At 39.0% G+C, this 17,185-nt stretch overlaps 1 protein-coding gene across 11 annotated transcripts in view; it reads left to right on the top strand.

Moving 5' to 3' along the window:
* Utrn (utrophin) overlaps nucleotides 1-17,185 on the top strand; it is a 509,106-nt gene that overhangs the window by 469,535 nt on the left and 22,386 nt on the right. For 10 of the 11 annotated variants that reach the window (XM_031380393.1, XM_031380398.1, XM_031380394.1 and 7 more), the window contains 4 exons: nucleotides 3,979-4,115; nucleotides 10,282-10,320; nucleotides 10,524-10,589; nucleotides 11,604-11,669. In XM_031380393.1, the coding sequence (XP_031236253.1) occupies nucleotides 3,979-4,115; nucleotides 10,282-10,320; nucleotides 10,524-10,589; nucleotides 11,604-11,669 (308 nt within the window). The remainder of the gene's footprint in view (nucleotides 1-3,978; nucleotides 4,116-10,281; nucleotides 10,321-10,523; nucleotides 10,590-11,603; nucleotides 11,670-17,185) is intronic. The other variant, XM_031380396.1, reaches the window with a different exon arrangement.

Here is a 17,185-nt window from a genome sequence, read left to right as displayed (position 1 = left end):
GCTCCCAACATATATATAAAACAGTACATATACATATATACATATATATAATATATACTATAAATAGCAAAATACTGCTGGCTTTTATTGTTGTTATTGCCATTGGTAAAGCAGGGCCTGGGAATGCAGTTACTTGGTTTCAATACCTTAGGAGTTTGGTAGAGGTGTACATGACTAGATTGGTTCTATGGTAGACTTTATAATTGGGCAATACCTTTCAATATTGTATTCATTCATTCATAATAATGGAAAGTCGGGGGAGAACTAGCTGTTCCCATTACTTAAATAGAATTTGATCCTGTCACTGCTACTTTACTTCAGGACAATGGGGTGTTTCTTGAGTATTCCAATGCCCAATATTTTCACAATGGCTCACTATCATTAGCTTTGAAAGAAAAAGAAAAAAAAATGATGGCAGCTCTCTGTTGTACAGGTGAGTTCTTCTAGTCTTGGAGCTATCAGTGTAGAGGGACTTAGAGGGAGATGGTAGCTCTGTGACTTCAGGCTACCTCGTTCTCTTTGTGTTTGCTCTTTCCTCTTCTTTGTTAGTTACCTAAAAAGTAACAGAGCAGTTAGGTAGCAAAATCCAGAAATCCACAGAGCTAATATTTGCAATAAGATCCTGGACCAAGAAAGCCCTCAAATAAAACTGGATGGTGACAGGCCACCATTAGCCACAGAAGCTACAAGCTTATCACTATGTTGGGGAAAGAGAAGGAAGCAAAAGTGTTTGGGAACTATAGATCCTCCAAAGACATCACATGGTCTGTAGAAAACAGGGAGAGCTGCTTTTGAGCAGAATTCTACCATTGATGTCCGTCTCCTGTCCATCTTCAATGTGATAGTTTTGTTTCATCTTTCAGTATTTTATTTTGCTATATTTTAATATTGTCTTTTTGAAGCCTGTTCCTCTCTAGTGAGAGAGAAAAAGGGAGTGGATCTGGATAGGAGGAGTGGAGGGAAGGAACTCAGAAAAGTAGAGGGAAGGGAAAATGTAATCAGGATATATTATGAGAGAAAATAATCTACTTTTCAATAAAGTGAGAAAAAAAAGCCTAATGTTCCCAGAAATGCATGTGGCACTTAACAGGTTGATTCATCATGCAGCAATTTCCAGTAAGTTCCTTTCCATTCCATTCCTCCTGCCATAATAGCAACAGCTGTCTGCTCTTAAACAACAAAGCGCTGCACCTAATGTGCAGAGAGGGTTGAATTTGATGGCAATGATAGCTTCCATTATGCTAGGTGGTGGGCTTCTCTTTGCCAAAACATTGCATTAGCACCACAACAGAGAGAGATGCTAGGAACTGCCGCTAGGTGGCCAATTAGACCAAGTCCACATCAACGTTTTACCACTTTCAGTGCAAAATATTAGGCTTAATTCATTTCCTTGGCTCTATTCCAACTTCAGAATTACATTCTGTTACACTGAAGGTCATCTCCCACGGCTATGAGAAGAGTTACTTTTCATATCTCCTTTGATGTTGTGATAAAGTTTATGGAGCTAGTGAAATAACAGCCTTAGATTACAACTTTGGATGGCACATATATTCCCCGAATATAAAAATTACTGAAGAAATTAAAACATGCTGTTTCTGTGTGAATGTGTCCTTTATAATACACATGCACTGTTAGAAACAATCTCACTTCACTGTGTGCCTTAACTCCTGGGGAACTGATCGGGGTTTGTTGGTTTTTTGGTAGTGAGGAATAGAGAAGTGGTGTTTCTTTATTGCTTGATTAGATTGGCCCTGATTTTCCAGGTCCTGGATATAATTAAGGAAGAGTGTGTAATGTAGGATTGGATTCATACCTTTGAGTGGTTTCTCCCTTTTTATTCAAATATGATTCTATATAGGTACCCAGAAGAGATAAGCCAGAACAGCATAGAAACCACAGAAGACATACTATATAGAGGTCTGTCTATGAAACACCCAGAATAAGCAATCTCATAGAGACAGAAGCCTAATAATTAATACCTGCCAGGCCTGAGCATGGATAGTAGTCATAGAGTGTCTTTGAAGAGTGATAGAGTAATTGTATTTGTAAGTAGATAGTGTTGTGGTTGTTTAAGTAGGAATGGACTCATAACCAGGAAGTTGTATACTGTACTCTGCTGGGGAGTTGGGGACAAAGCTTAGAACCTGGCCACGTGGCTTTGTCTCACTCAGCTCATGGCTACAAGTCCTTTGGACTGAGAGATGAATGCCTTCCCATAGCCAAACGTAGTTATGGGCTGAGTTGAAGCTGGAGCACAGTCTTCATTTGGTATTTCTTTGTATATTAACTGCCTATGCTAGGAGCAGGCACAGGAGCAGTGGAATCACAAATCTGTATCCAGGAGCATAGAAATAAACAGTTTTAGTTTGTAAACAAGTCTTTATGATGCTGGGTCACTTGCCATTAAGGAAAAGGCAGAAAGTGGGACCAGTTAGCACAGTCCATTCACGTACTCATCGTTCCGTTTATGTTATAGAGATAACTTCTTCATCTACTTATAAAGAGGGGAATGAATCCACTCAGTGGTAAGTTTGGAAGCAAACTAGTTGGTATATGACCCGAGTAGCAATGCAGCTTTCTGCTAATAATATGAATATGCAACTGGTTCGTCAGGACTAGAGTTTCTGTCTGTGTTGAATATGAACACTAGAATTGCTGATAGTATAAAATTGGTCTTAGAGAAGAGTTTATGGAATCAGATAAGACAGTTGGCTTTGAGGATTCTAAGTATATCTCATTTGTAAATGGTCATCTTGCCAGGTATGGTGACACATGACCTTAGTCCTAGCACTCAAGAAGCAGAGGCCAGCCTGATCTACAGAGCAAGTTGTAGCACTTCCAGGGCTATGTAATGAGACCCTGTCTCAACAAAACAGAGAAACAAACAACAAAATAAAATACCAATCATTTTGAAAACCTTAAGGAAATTGTAACACTATATATCATATTACATTTTAATCTGGGTATAACAATAGTTTATCTACTTGGTTGATAAAGGCTAGAGGAGCTTTGACTCTTTTCCTAACAGAATTCTGAGGTGGCTCTTTGCTTTCTTTCATCTTCTCTTCTCTCTCTTCTCTCCTCTCTCCTCTCTTCCCTCCCTTCCCTTCCCTCCCCCCCTTGTCCTTTTTTTTTTCCCAGAAAGGGTCTCATGTAGCCCAGGCTAGCCTGGTATGCCTAGTCCTCTTACTTCTACCTCCCAAGTCCTGGGATTTATGGGCATGCACCAGTCACGCCTGGTAAAAAGGGTTTGTTCATTTGATGGCTTTGTTTTCTTCCTCAGCTCTTTTGAGATTTACTTAAGGCCTCCCCAGGTAGCCCAGGCTGGCCTTGGGCTACAGATCCTTTTTTTTTTTCCTGAGACAGGGTTTCTCTGTGTAGCCCTGGCTGTCCTGGAACTCTGTAGACCAGGCTGGCCTCGAACTCAGAAATCCACCTGCCTGGGATTAAAGGCGTGCACCCCCACCCCGGCTCCACAGGTCCTTTTGTCTCTTTCTTGTATGTGCTGAAATTATGCTCATGAACCTTCAATGTCCCCTGCCACTGCCTTTTCTTTATTATTGATTAAAATTTCTTCCAACTAGAATGTGTGGTAGCTTGTGGGGAGCTAGCACTGACCTCAGTTTTTTAAAGGCATGTCATCTGGAATGCCATCACTACTCTTGTAAAAAGCAGTCAGTTTACTCATAGGAATCTACCAGTAAGCGTTCCAAAACTTAAGTTTTGGAATCAAGTTTTAAAATATAGAATAAATAAGCTGTTTAATGGTTTACTTTTAACATATTTTTTTTAAATTATGGAATCACTGAATATGTTTTTCATAGAGTCCCAATTACCCTTTATTTTCCTGATATTGTGCTTTTCAAAGGTATATAAAATTGTTGGCATTTAATGACCTTCAACTCACATGTGCCCAGCCTTTGTTGTAGGTGTTGTTATAGCCTTTTTAACCAGAACTGTGAATTTTTCAACCTATAGACAACATCTGGGGAAGATGTGCGAGATTTCACAAAGGTGCTGAAGAACAAGTTCAGGTCCAAGAAATATTTTGCCAAACACCCTCGGCTTGGCTACCTGCCTGTGCAGACCGTTCTGGAAGGGGACAACTTAGAGACGTGAGTTCCATCCTATCATTCCTAGCAGTCTGTGAGCACTTAGACCTCGTTGTTTTTAATACTAATGCTAACAACACGAAGGGAATCGCATCTTTCCAAAGAGATTTGTGTCCTAATGAAATATTTTATTTTGAAACAAGTCTTCATCAGCAGTTAATTTGTATTACTTGGGGTTTCTTGTTTGTTAGTTGTTTCTGAGTGTGTATTTCTTTTCTTGAGATCTCTCTCTCTCTCTCTCTCTCTCTCTCTCCTTGTGTGTGTCTTTAGAAACATCTCAGTCAAATATATTATTTGTTCCTTCATTCTTCTATTTATTTCCCTTTCTTTCTTCGCTTTTATAGGTTTCAATCTTTTTGTTATAATACCTTTCATTATTTTGTTTTGTTTTGTGGTACTGGTTTGAACCCTGAGCCTCACCCGTGCTAGACAAGGACTCTACCTTTGAATCATATCCTTAGCCCCACATTATATCTTTTTAATATAAATTAATAATATTTCATCTTGCCGGGCAATGGTGGCACATGCCTTTAATTCCAGCACTTGGGAGGCAGAGGCAGGTGGGTTTCTGACTTCGAGACCAGCCTGGTCTACAGAGTGAGTTCCAGGACAGCCAGGGCTACACAGAGAAACCCTATCTCGAAAAACAAAAAAGCAAACAAACAAATAATAATAATAATAATATTTCATCTTACACTTCAAACACAAATTTTTTCTGAATCCTCATTTTATGTTTCTTAGTAGTCTCCTCAAAGATTGAGCAAAAATGAAGCATCTTTATATGTATATGAAACAGACAAAATTGCTTAAAAGTCTGCAATTTGAGTTGACAAGCAACTTCTAAGAAATTATGAGGGAGAAAAATTACAATGGCATCATAAAGCTAAGAAAGAAAACCAAAGAATTTAGAGCCTGAAGTGAGAAGGAGAAAGAGTTAAAATGATCCAGAAGACGTGCATGCATGGACAGTTTAAATCACCAGGCAGCCATCTATTGAGATCAAAGTAGATGTGACTTTAAATCGTTGAATCCCTTTTTATTTTTTTAAAGATTTATTTATTTACTATATGTAAGTACACTGTAGCTGTCTTCAGACATCCCAGAAGAGAGCATTAGATCTCATTATGGATGGTTGTGAGCCATCATCTGGTTGCTGGGATTTAAACTCACGACCTTCAGAAGAGCAGTGGGTGCTCTTAGCTGCTGAGCCACCTCTCCAGCCCTGAATTCCTTTTTGAAGTATATACTTCAACATCTCAACCGCAGCGCTTTTTGTATGCTGGAGTGTGTGAGCAAAATACTCATATAACTAAAACCGGTATATGGGATGATGGATTAAGGAAGACACCCAACATTTACCTCTGGACCCCATGGGTAGGTATAGACATGTGCATAAACACCCAAACAAGTACGTACACTACCCACAAAAATAAATTTTTTTCCTAATTGCTTCCACACCTGTAATAAGACAAATTTAGCATTTGTTTTATTTTAAACAAAGCTCTTTAAATACATTTAGAAAATGTATGTCTTTTGTGAATATGCTTTTGTCTTCAAAGGTTGTATTTTAATTATTCTTGTTGTCATATCCAATACATGTTCGAATTGCTGAAGACCTGATAAAATTTTCCTTCTGTTCAGATCACATCGACTTAACCTTTACCATAGTTCATTGTGGCATATAGTATTATAGATAAACTATTACATCGTACTGGGATCTAAGAGGGAAGAGAGTAGACTTGTATTGAGCAATGTCATCTTCGCTCAATCCCAATATCTCCATCCTTCACATGAGCCACAGATACATAGATATTTCATACTCCTTTTTTTAAAAATTTTAATGCTTTGCTTTTAGATGTCAAAATGATCATGACATTTGATTTGTGTGCATGCACTTGAGTTCATCTATGTGTGTGGAGTCCGGAGATTGACATCAGTTGTCTTCTTCAATTGCTGTCAACTTATTGATTGAGCCAGGGTCACTCACTGAGTCTGGAGCTTTCCATCTGAGCAAGGATGGCTAGCCAGCAAATCCCCGGGATCCTCCAGTCTCTGCCTCCTGAGTACTTGGATTCTAGGTGACCAGATTCTGTATGCGTCAGAGGGTTGAATTCATGTCTTTTGTGCTTGTAGTATACACATTTTACTAACTGACCCATCTCCAGGATCCACTTAGAGACTTTTTTTTTTTTTCAAGTAAAAATGAACAGAAAACCATGCAAAATAATTTTATTCTCTGCTTTTGATATACTACGCTGGAAATGCCTCGCCCTGCTTAACATAAATTTCCACCATTTTCCAAGAGATACAAGAAGAAGAAAGGAAGGGGCATCTGATTAAATTGGATGCCACAAAATCCCTTTTGAACAAGATTTGTGAGCTACTAGATAGTGTGGGTGGGCATTCTTCTTCAAATCCTACACAGAGCTCTGTGGATTTGCTGTAGTTCATTTTTCTGCTGGGCCCTCTTCTGCTACAAGGTCAGTTAATCATCCGGTAGAACAATTTATGTGAGTGAGTAGGGTTTTTTTTTTTTTTTTTTTTTTAAAGAAAAAATGTTTGATATCATTTATTTTCCTACTTGTGGGAGGAGGGAACATTGGAGAAATGCCATTGAAGTGGCAAAGGTGTTAAAGTTATTCATGGAGCTGGTTAAAGCTTCCCTTGACTTTTTTCTCTTTCATCTTTGCAAACATCATGCTTTAATTTCTGGCCAGTGATTAGCCATGAAGGGACTGTACAGGAAAAAGTGCTTATTACTAAATGGGGGTAAACATGTCTGTGCTAAGGCTTATTCAGTTAATGTAATATATTTCTATGCAAGAATTTTCAAAACGAGTAAAATTAAGGGTACATTATTTATAATGAAGTTGACAAAACTAAAACAAAATAGTGGCAGGAGTAATTTGAGAGTTCCGAGAGATTATTATTGGTTTTAGAATTAGGTTAGTTTCCCTAAAGATTAAAAAACAACAACAAACAAGAAGAAACACCTACTTCTGATCTTGCATAATATATCTGTAGTGAACTCCATCACTCTTTGAAGATTCCACGCAGAGCAGGTGCAGTTGTAGAGATGGATGCTCAAGGCTGGAAGGGATGGATAGCGGTGCTGAGGCCTGCCTGAATCATGTGCTGAAGACTCAGAATGGCCAGAGGTGGAGGAGAAGTCTCACCGGACAAATGAATCATTTTCAAAAGCCTGGATTAAAGTTCTAACAGGAAGCTAGTATCCAAACCAAAGAATGAGAGGGGCAGACCTCATAATAAAGGGCCTTGCTATCTACGCCCACATCTTCAGAGTTTATTTTGAGAGTTCACAGGTAATGTTAAGGAGAAAAGAGTGGAGGATGGTTCAGGAAAGATGTTGACATAAAATTACCCTTCAGAAAATGAGCTTTATTAGGAGCAAGAGGGCTTCACTAACACAGGAACCATGGTTATGGCAGAGCATTTTGAGGGTCAATACATCATATCAGAGGCAACAAGATAGGCCTGAGAGGTAGGAAAGAATTATAGAAGCATTACAAAAGTTGGCTGGGGGCTTGAGAGGTTCCTCAGTCGTTACCAGCCTGAACTACTCTTCCAGAGGACCTGAGTTCAATTCCCAGCGACTGTGTTGGGTGGTTACAACCACCTATGACCGTAGCTCCTGGACAACTAATGCTCTCTCCTAGCTACCAAAGGAACCCACCCCTCATTTGGCATGTCCAGACATGGGGTACGCACAGTGGCATAGACACAGACAAATACAAATATAAGTCTTGAAAAGAAAGTTACTTTAAGGTGAAAGGGTAGAAGAGGCAATGTTCGCCATTGTAGACAGTGCTATAGGTAGTGTTAGCTATAGACAGTGTTATAGGTCGTGTTAGTTACAGACAGCATGGTGAACGTAGAAAGTGCACAATCCAGAGAGACAGTGAAGTTGGGGAGCTTGGCTATAATTCCACATGACAGAGATAAAAAAGTATATTTGTTTCTACCTTCACATTATATTTTATGGTATAAGAACCAACCAGATCAACAATGGCTTGTTAATTCTCTGTCTTCAGTGGACAGACTGGGGTAGAGAGTGGTGTGGGAGGGGTAAGCCATAGATCACCAGGCTATGATCTAACAGGTAGAACCAGTTACCAGCTTTGGAGCAAATGGGTTAAAGAATCAAAAGACCAGAAATGTGAGGGGATTGCTGGGCATTTGCATCATTAAAAGGCTCACCAAGTTCTTTAAAGTCTATGTTGGAATTCACCGACTTCCATTTATATCAGAGTCTGATTCTTCTCATAGCATATGAAATTAGTCAAAGCACCCCCGCCGAGCTGCTACACTGAAAAACAGGAAGCAGCTCCATTATGAAGTCAGTGGAAACTCAGAGATCAGTGCTGCCTTCATTTTATTATTATTTACTTATCTGCATTTGGGTGCTGGCGATGGCAGTCATCTACGCTAGACAAGCAGCCTGCCAGTGAGCTCAACCCTCCTTACCATAGGTCCCGGGGATGAAGCACTTTGCCGCTGTTCCTTCTTCCTACTGAGTGTGAGCATGGATCACAATTTCTCCCTGTGTACGAAAGTCTTCTGAAGGCAAAGAAACCTAAAGTTTGAATTTGTATCTGTTTCCTTTGATATCTTCCATGAAAAAATGTCTTTCTTTCAGTCTAGCTTTCTGCCTGTTCCATTCTTATTTCACAAATTTTTATGCTAACAATTAACTTCCTAAGAATCACTCAAGCCAATACACAAAGTTTTGCCAAGGTTTCTTAAGATAAGATTATATGTGTGATATATATATAATATATATGATATGTATGTGTGTATATACATATATACACACATATATATCACAATTTTTCTTCTGTTGAAAGCTTATATTGAATGTTGTCCTATGCTTGAATTTTAGAGATAATTTCTTAAGCAGTTACTGTTTTAGGAAGTGTGATGCAGAGTACAGAACTGTCTGTCTCTTGACATTTGCTGTCCCCTTTTCAGGGATAACGAGAAATACTGATATACTAAAGATGAGGAACAATACCATGTCTCCACTGTTTGTGCTCCTCTTTTACATGTACACAGTTAACTCTATTCACAGAATATGCATTTTGGCAGACAGAGAGGATGAATGCCCATTTTTGAAAGCATGCCTAAAGAACTTTAGCTTTCTACCCAATAAGACGACCTCCATCTCTTTAATGTCTGCCGTGCACACATCATCTTGTGCTTCACAGCAGGAGATAATAAGGTCATTAACTATGTCTCAAGTCCATCCATGTAATAGAAAAGGAAATCTAAAAGGATTTTGCTTGATCAGCATTAGCTTTTTCAAGAGACTTTACATAATTAAACAGAGTACTGATTTTCCTTGTGCTTTTAAATTTCTACATTCCTCAGGTAATTCATCATCACCTTCTCTCAAAAGTTAAGAGTTTATACTACTGTTTCATTGAGATGAGTTGTTTCAATGGCATTTCATGGAGATCTGGGGCTCCGAGAGGACCTGAAAGTCTAGGGCTGCCCTGGCACTACAAGTGGCAATGAATAATCCAGCCTCAGGCCCCAGCCCCCGATTCAAACAGAACTGTTTGGCCCATGTCGTTTCCTAGAGAGAACTTTTAGTTAGTAACATCATACTAGGTGGAAGTGTGTCCTGTCCTAGAGAAGTCACCCTCAATGTGCTGATGGTTTGACTCTTTGGGTAGGCAGGAAGGCTTTTGTCTTCCAAGTGTATCTAAAATTGAGAAATACAGTGTACACATAATTTAAACTTTTATATTTCTGAATGAAGAGCCAGAAAACCCTTTTTACTTCAATTCTGGTGTCAATAGTCTAGTAATTAAGTAATAAATTCACCTTTCTGATCAAATGTCTTCTCCAAGAAAAAAAAAATATAATTGTGTCTCCCCTGGAATGTTCTGGAACATTATCTTCCAGCAGCCTATAATGTGGGGCAATCTTAGCACATTTGGCTGATCTTTTCAGTCTCATTGTTCTAAAACGTGATGACCATCTTGACACATGGATGCTACAAGTTGCTTTTGGTTTCCTGGCGGGGACTATCACGGTAGCCAAAGGAGAGAGGAAGACGAATGAGAATCCACCTCCTTCTGCTTTTGTCTGAAATCACTCTAAATGTTTGTTCTGTGACTTTTGTCTCCCTGTCCCCTCTCTGCAGTCCTATCACGCTCATCAGTATGTGGCCAGAACACTATGAGTGAGTATTCACAGCCCCCGTGCACAGGAGGGGAGTTCTAATCAGGAGTATTAGCATGGGTCTAAACTACTACTTTACCATCCTGGGTGACAGCACTGGTGGTTTGTTTGCATGGCGGATTCATTACTTAACTAACCTTCTAACTGGTAACATCTGTCAATATTGAGAGTAAAGCTCTTGCCTTTTTATTTTCCCCTCTACAGCCCCTCCCAGTCCCCACAGCTGTTCCATGATGACACCCACTCAAGAATAGAGCAATACGCTACACGGTAAGAGACTGATAAGCATCCCACACTCTGCTACCTGGAGTATTTCTGCTTTTGTAGTAGTTCAGCGCTGCTGACAAACCTGGATGTGGGAGTGTATTTGCAGAGGTCATGGTTCTATTCCATGTGGAACCTGCGCCTTTGTCTTCTCATGATGTAATCTGTACTTTACCAAACACCTGCCTGTGTTCTATGAAGAGTCGGTTACAATAGGCTGCCATTGCAGACCTGCTGAGACTCCAGACACTGAGCAGTCAGGATGTAGATAATATAACCTAATTCCAGCGAATAAAAGTAGCATTTGGAGCTGCCCTTGGGAGACTGTACACATATAAATTGCAATATGTAATTAAACTTATGCTAATGTTTGATTATTAGGGTTTGTTTTTAAATCCCCAAGCAGTGCAAAATATAGATCTGCATGTAGTGTGCAAAACTTTCAGGAAAGTGTTTAATATCAACAACTGGTCATACTAGAAGGCAGCTGTATCCAAAGTCTTAGTTTAAAAACCATTTTTAAAAAATGGTCACATTTGTGCTGAACTGAGACTAAGTCAGATTTTTGGAGCTGTTGGATAACATGCTTGAGAGACTGTGGGGGTACTGAAGACCAGAGTTTGATAACACAGAACCCAGTTGATCAGGAGTTGGCTCACATTCTAGGTCAAGAGAAGTCATGGTAAATCTTCAGACCTGAAAGGAACATAATTAGGTTTTTGTGAATGGTTGCTCCATTTCAGTAGAGACCAGCTAGAGGGCCTGGGAGCTTAATGAGAAGACCTTACACTGTGGTATACCATCTACAGGCCCAGAGTAAATGGCAATCAAATTTCAGCTCACTAGTACAGATGGTTTTAATTCCACCGCTGTGTGAGATTTGGACTGTTTTCTGTTTAGTCATACTATAGACTTAAAAACAAGCAAGGATGCTTCTGGATGACTGTTCCAGTTGCAGCCACGTGATAATCATCTCCTTTTTTATTTTTATTTTTATTTTTTATTTTTTTGGACTTTCAGACTGGCCCAGATGGAAAGGACAAACGGATCCTTCCTAACTGACAGCAGCTCTACCACAGGAAGCGTGTAAGTGCATCGTGAATTGAGTCTGCCCAGGAGGCCAACTGAAAGGGTTTTGGTTGCAAAAGAGTATCTTGGTAATTGGGGCCACAAACACCACACCATGCCAACAGACCTCATGCAAAAGATTTATTGGGGAACTGAGGAGATACAGAAGGCTGCCTGTGAGCAGGGATGGAAAAACAGAGAAAGGGTCATGATCACGATCGTGGGCTTTATAGGAGGATGGAGCACATACACAGGGAAAGTATGTGGTGGTGGGAATGTGTCCCATTGGTGATGACTCGGCTATGGAAGGCTGAAAAGAACCTTGCTCTGGAATGTGGGAGGTTCTTGGATGACTAACCTTTCCTACTTGTCTTATGGTCTCAGGATTAATCTTCATGGACCATGGCATCTGAGTTGTTATCCCAATCCAAACTGATATGTGTTTCCAAAAAGTCTATGCACATTTTAAGTTTTAAAGCCATGTTAGTGTAAATGAAATGTGTTTAATTTACTTAGCGAATCAACCTACCTGCTTTAGAATAATCAGATTGCTACATGATAATGTAATATTGACATGAATTTTTTGTGGATGTGGATGTGTGTTTTATGTTTATATTTATATGGATATGTACACATATATATGTAAGTTCACATGTTTGCACATGTATGTGAGGGACAGGGATAAATATCAGATACCTTTATCAATTTTCTCCAGTTTATTTATTTGAGACAGTTTCTCAATGAAAATGGATCTCATTTATTTGGCCTGCCAATAAGCTCTGGGTAGCTGTCTCTCTCCACCACCCTACCCAATCCCCTCAACAACCATCAGTCTTGGCCCTACAGATGTGTGCTACCACACCCCACTCATACATCAGAGCTGGGATGTAAACTCAGGTCATCATGGTTCCGTGGCTTGTGTTTTACCAACTTAGCCCTCTCTCCAGCCCATATTATGGCTCTTTATTGATAGCTTTACAAATACACATCCAGAATCAACACACTTTTATAAACTCCTCTCTTCTTTGCTTACTAACATTTTCTTTTTTTATTTCAATTTATCTGAATTTATTAACATTTAAAAACATTTTACGTGAATAGAATTAAATCACATTCTTGTTTTCCTTTTGTACCCCAACTCCTCCCAGAGACCCCCCTTCAATACCTACAATATTTTTTGTCATAATCTTTAACATTTATAAAATATTATAACAAAAATGAGTATTATAAAAGTTGTTTGATATAATAGAACAATCACTTTAACAGTCTTATGTAGATGCTTGTCTATGCTGAAAATACATATATTTTTCTCAATATACATTTTAAATAACTCCAAATGTATTAACTATATATTTCAAAATAATACTTCACTACTAATATTTTCTTAAATGAACATAAATATATAAAGTGTTTTTGTTTGTTTGTTTTATATTTGTAGAGCTTAAAATCTTGGCTCTTACTGTGCTAACTTGATACAGGAGTTACAAACATCAAGCAAAGCATTCAGTCTTACTTTTTGTTGTTCTCTTACAAACCCCCTCCCAATTTAATTGTCTACATTTCTTTTGGGTATATAAATACTTTTAAAATATATAAACTGTTCTGAAAACCATAGTATAGTGTAAAAACATGAAATAAACAATACTACTAATAGAGAGGCTGAGATAGGAGAAGCAAGATCTCAAGACCATTATGTTGTACACAGCAAGACATTGTAACAAACAAACAAGCTGAAAGTACATATGGATTGTATAATATTGGACCTATTTCTCCAATTACCAAGTTAGGGAGACCATTGGGTGACAGTCAATAAATTTCTAATTCCTCGTATTTTTGGATTCCAATTGATTAGGATATGTTGGTAATATTAATTTTCATATTAAGATATTAAGAAAAAGTAATTGTTGCATCCTGTTGTTTTTGTTGTAAGAGGTGGAATTAGGTTTGTGTGGATTTGTTGAAAGATTAGTTTCTTGCTTCTTCTAGGGTGTAGTTTTGCTCCTTATGTTGTTGTTTTCCATCTATTATCTTTTGTAGGTCTGGATTTGTAGAAAGATATTGTGTAAATTTTGTTTTGTCATGGAATATCTTGTTTTCTCCATCGATGGTAATTGAGAGTTTTGCTGGGTATAGTAGCCTGGGCTGGCATTTGTGTTCTCTTAGGGTCTGTATGACATCTGCCCAGGATCTTCTAGCTTTCATAGTGAAAAGTCTTTCTGGTGAGAAGTCTGGTGTAATTCTGATAGGCCTGCCTTTATATGTTACTTGACCTTTTTCCCTTACTGCTTTTGAAATTCTTTCTTTGTTTAGTGCATTTAGTGTTTTGATTATTATGTGACAGGAGTAATTTCTTTTCTGGTTCAGTCTATTTGGAGTTCTATAGGCTTCTTGTATGTTCATGGGCATCTCTTTCTTTAGGTTAGGGAAGTTTTCTTCTATAATTTTGTTGAAGATGTTTACTGGCCCATTACCTTGGGAGTCTTCACTCTCTTCTATACCTATTATCCTTAGGTTTGGTCTTCTCATTGTGTCCTGGATTTCCTAGATGTTTTGGGTTAGAAGCTTTTTGCTTTTTGCATTTTCTTTGACGGATGTGTCAATGTTTTCTATGGTGTCTTCTACTCCTGAGATTCTCTCTTCTATGTCTTGTATTCTGTTGGTGATACTTGCATCTAGTACTCCTGATTTCTTTCCTAAGTTTTGTATCTCCAGGGTTGTCTCTCTTTCTGATTTCTTTATTGTTTCTATCTCCATTTTTAGATTCTGGATGGTTTTGCTCATTTCCTTCACCTGTTTGTGTTTTCCTGTAGTTCTTTAAGGGATTTTTGTGTTTCCTCTTTAAGGGCTTCTAGCTGTTTACCTGTGTTCTCCTGTATTTCTTTGAGGGTGCTATTTATGTCTTTCTTAAAGTCCTGTATCATCATCATGGGAAGTGATTTTAGATCTGAATCTTGCCTTTCTGGTGTGATGGTGTCTCCAGGACTTGCAATGGTGGGAGTATTGGGTTCTGATGATGCAAAGTAACCTCGGTTTGTGTTGCTTATATTCTTACACTTGCCCTGCATCATCTGGTTATCTCTACTGCTACCTGCCCTTGCTAAATCTGACTGGAGCCTGTCCTTCCTGTGATCCTGGTTATGTCAGAACTCCTCAGAGTCAAGCTGTCTCTTTGATCCTGTGATTCTGGAATCCAATGACCCTGGGCTTGTTAGAGCACTTGGGAGTGGAGCTTCCTCTGGGTGTTTTGGCAATGACTGCAGCATTTGTGCCCAAGGTCTGCTCAGGGCACTGGCTGGCCCAGACAGATTGGAAGCTATGTGAGCCACTGGGCTGGTAGAGTTTCTATGTCCCTGAGTCCTGCTAGTCCCAGTTACTCCCGGTGTTGGGACAGATGTTTTGTCCTCCTCACCTCTGATCCTGGGTGTGTTAGAGCGCCTGGGAGTGGAGCTTCCTCTGGGGTTGTGGGACCAGAAGGAACCTGAGCCACTGGGCTGGAGGAGTTCCTGTGTGCCTGGCCCACTGGTCTCAGTTACTCCCGGTATTTGGACAGATGTTGCGTCCTCCTCATCTCTGATGCTGGGTGTGTTAGAGTGCCTGGGAGTGGAACTTCCTCTGGGTGTTGTTGGACTGGCTGTAAAGCTTGCACCCAAGGTCTGTCCAGGGCACCAGCCCAGAGAGACCTGAAAAAAACTTGAGGAGTTCCTGTGTGCCTGGTCCCACTGGTCCCAGTTACTCCCAGTGTTGGGACAGATGTGTCCTCCTCACCTCTGATCCTGGCTCTAACGTTTTCTTCATAGTCTCTACTCTTAACAATGCCATCCGCACATGCTTGGACATATTCTCTCTGCCATTCATTGAAAAATAACTCTCTTACAAATATTTTATTTTATTAGGAAGTGGGGAAGGCTTCATTGACTTATAATATCTCTTAAAAATAGCTTCAAAGCTAGATATTTTATATCTGATTTCCTTATTTGTACATCTTAAGCTTGGCTGTGGAATACTCTTGGCAAATGCTTTCTCTCTGCTGATACCATTAATGTAATAGATCTTTTTTCTTTGGGTCTTGTTTTGACCTTGTGTTTTTAATGCAGTAATATGTAAAAAGGCTTCCATACTTTCAAGTTAATATGACTTGTGGGCTCATGGTTTTAATCAGCCAGGGAGCTCAGGAGAACCAGAGAAGCTCTAGAATAGTGTGTACATGTTTTCACTAACAAAGACTAGAGAAAGCCAAGTAGAATACCTCAAGCCAGTATTTCTCAACTTTCCTAATGCTGTGACCCTTTAATATAATTCATATTGTGGTGGTACCTTCAAACATAAAATTATTTTCATTGCTACTTCACAAATGTAATTTGCTACTGCTATGAATCATAATATAAATATTTAATATGTGACCCTTGTGAAAGAGTCACAGGACTCCAAAGGGGTTGCAACCCTCAGGTTGATAATCACTGCTCAGAACACTAATAAAGAATGTCTCCCTTAATTCTATTTCATATTTCATTTATAATTAAGCTTATAAGTAGAATCTCTTGGGAACTTTTTTCTTTTTTAAATATCAAAAGTTTGGCATCTTAGCCCTTAGCCATTATAAATCATGACTTAGGCATTATTATTCAGGTGTTATGAACCAGAAACTACTTCCAACTCAAGATAATAAAGTATTTGTACTGCTATTTCATATATAACCTAACAGTAAACATTTCATATAAAGTAATTATGTATCTTAAATATCTTTTAAATCAGGCTAGTTCTCACCAGTGTTAGAAGTAGCAGGGAATTTAATGAACTGAAAAATAAGTTAAGATAAAAATCTAACTTCTTTAGAACATTTGTGTTCCTTACTATGTGGACAGAACATAGGCAATACTCAAATTCAATATGCACTGTCTTTTAGTTTTCTCACTAATGTGTCAGAACAGAGAAATTATTCAGATGATTAGCAGCTCAACAGATTTAATGCACAGACATCTGATTCATTCAAAAGACGTTCATTTTATTCCTAGAGGGCCTTGAAGTGATGGTACCACTTGTGAGAGGCAGTTGTTGCACTCAGGAAGGTTGTAACCTGTTTGGCAGAGCCCTATTCAAGTCTGTGTTTTCTCACATGTATGTGCGTTGATAATTAAATTAAGGTTAGTTTTAGAAGAGAGTGCTCAGAACCCACCAGCCCTGTTTTTGTTTTTATTGTTGTTGTTGTTGTTATTTTATTGTTTGCTTGTTTTTATTTCCCTTCCTTTCTTATAGATGGGGTTTTACTATGTGCCACCTGCTGGCTTCAGGTTTCCAATCTTCTGCCTCACCCTGTAAAGTGCTCTGGTGACAAGCATATGCTGCCACCTTCCTTTACCTCATTGTACTCTCACTGCCCCTGGGTTATGTTTAGTCAGGGGGGCTGCAGCTATGGATCTTCCACACATGCTATTGAAGGGTGAGCTTGCAGTTGTTCACCATGGAAGTCCTCCAACCACAGAGTTAGGAAAGACCACATTCACCAATGTTTTGGTTTTGGTTGTTGCTTTTTTGGT

This window comes from Mastomys coucha, unplaced genomic scaffold (assembly GCF_008632895.1).
Source record: "Mastomys coucha isolate ucsf_1 unplaced genomic scaffold, UCSF_Mcou_1 pScaffold2, whole genome shotgun sequence".
Classification (NCBI taxonomy): Eukaryota; Metazoa; Chordata; class Mammalia; order Rodentia; family Muridae; genus Mastomys; species Mastomys coucha.
This window is presented reverse-complemented; position numbering and strand designations above follow the sequence as displayed.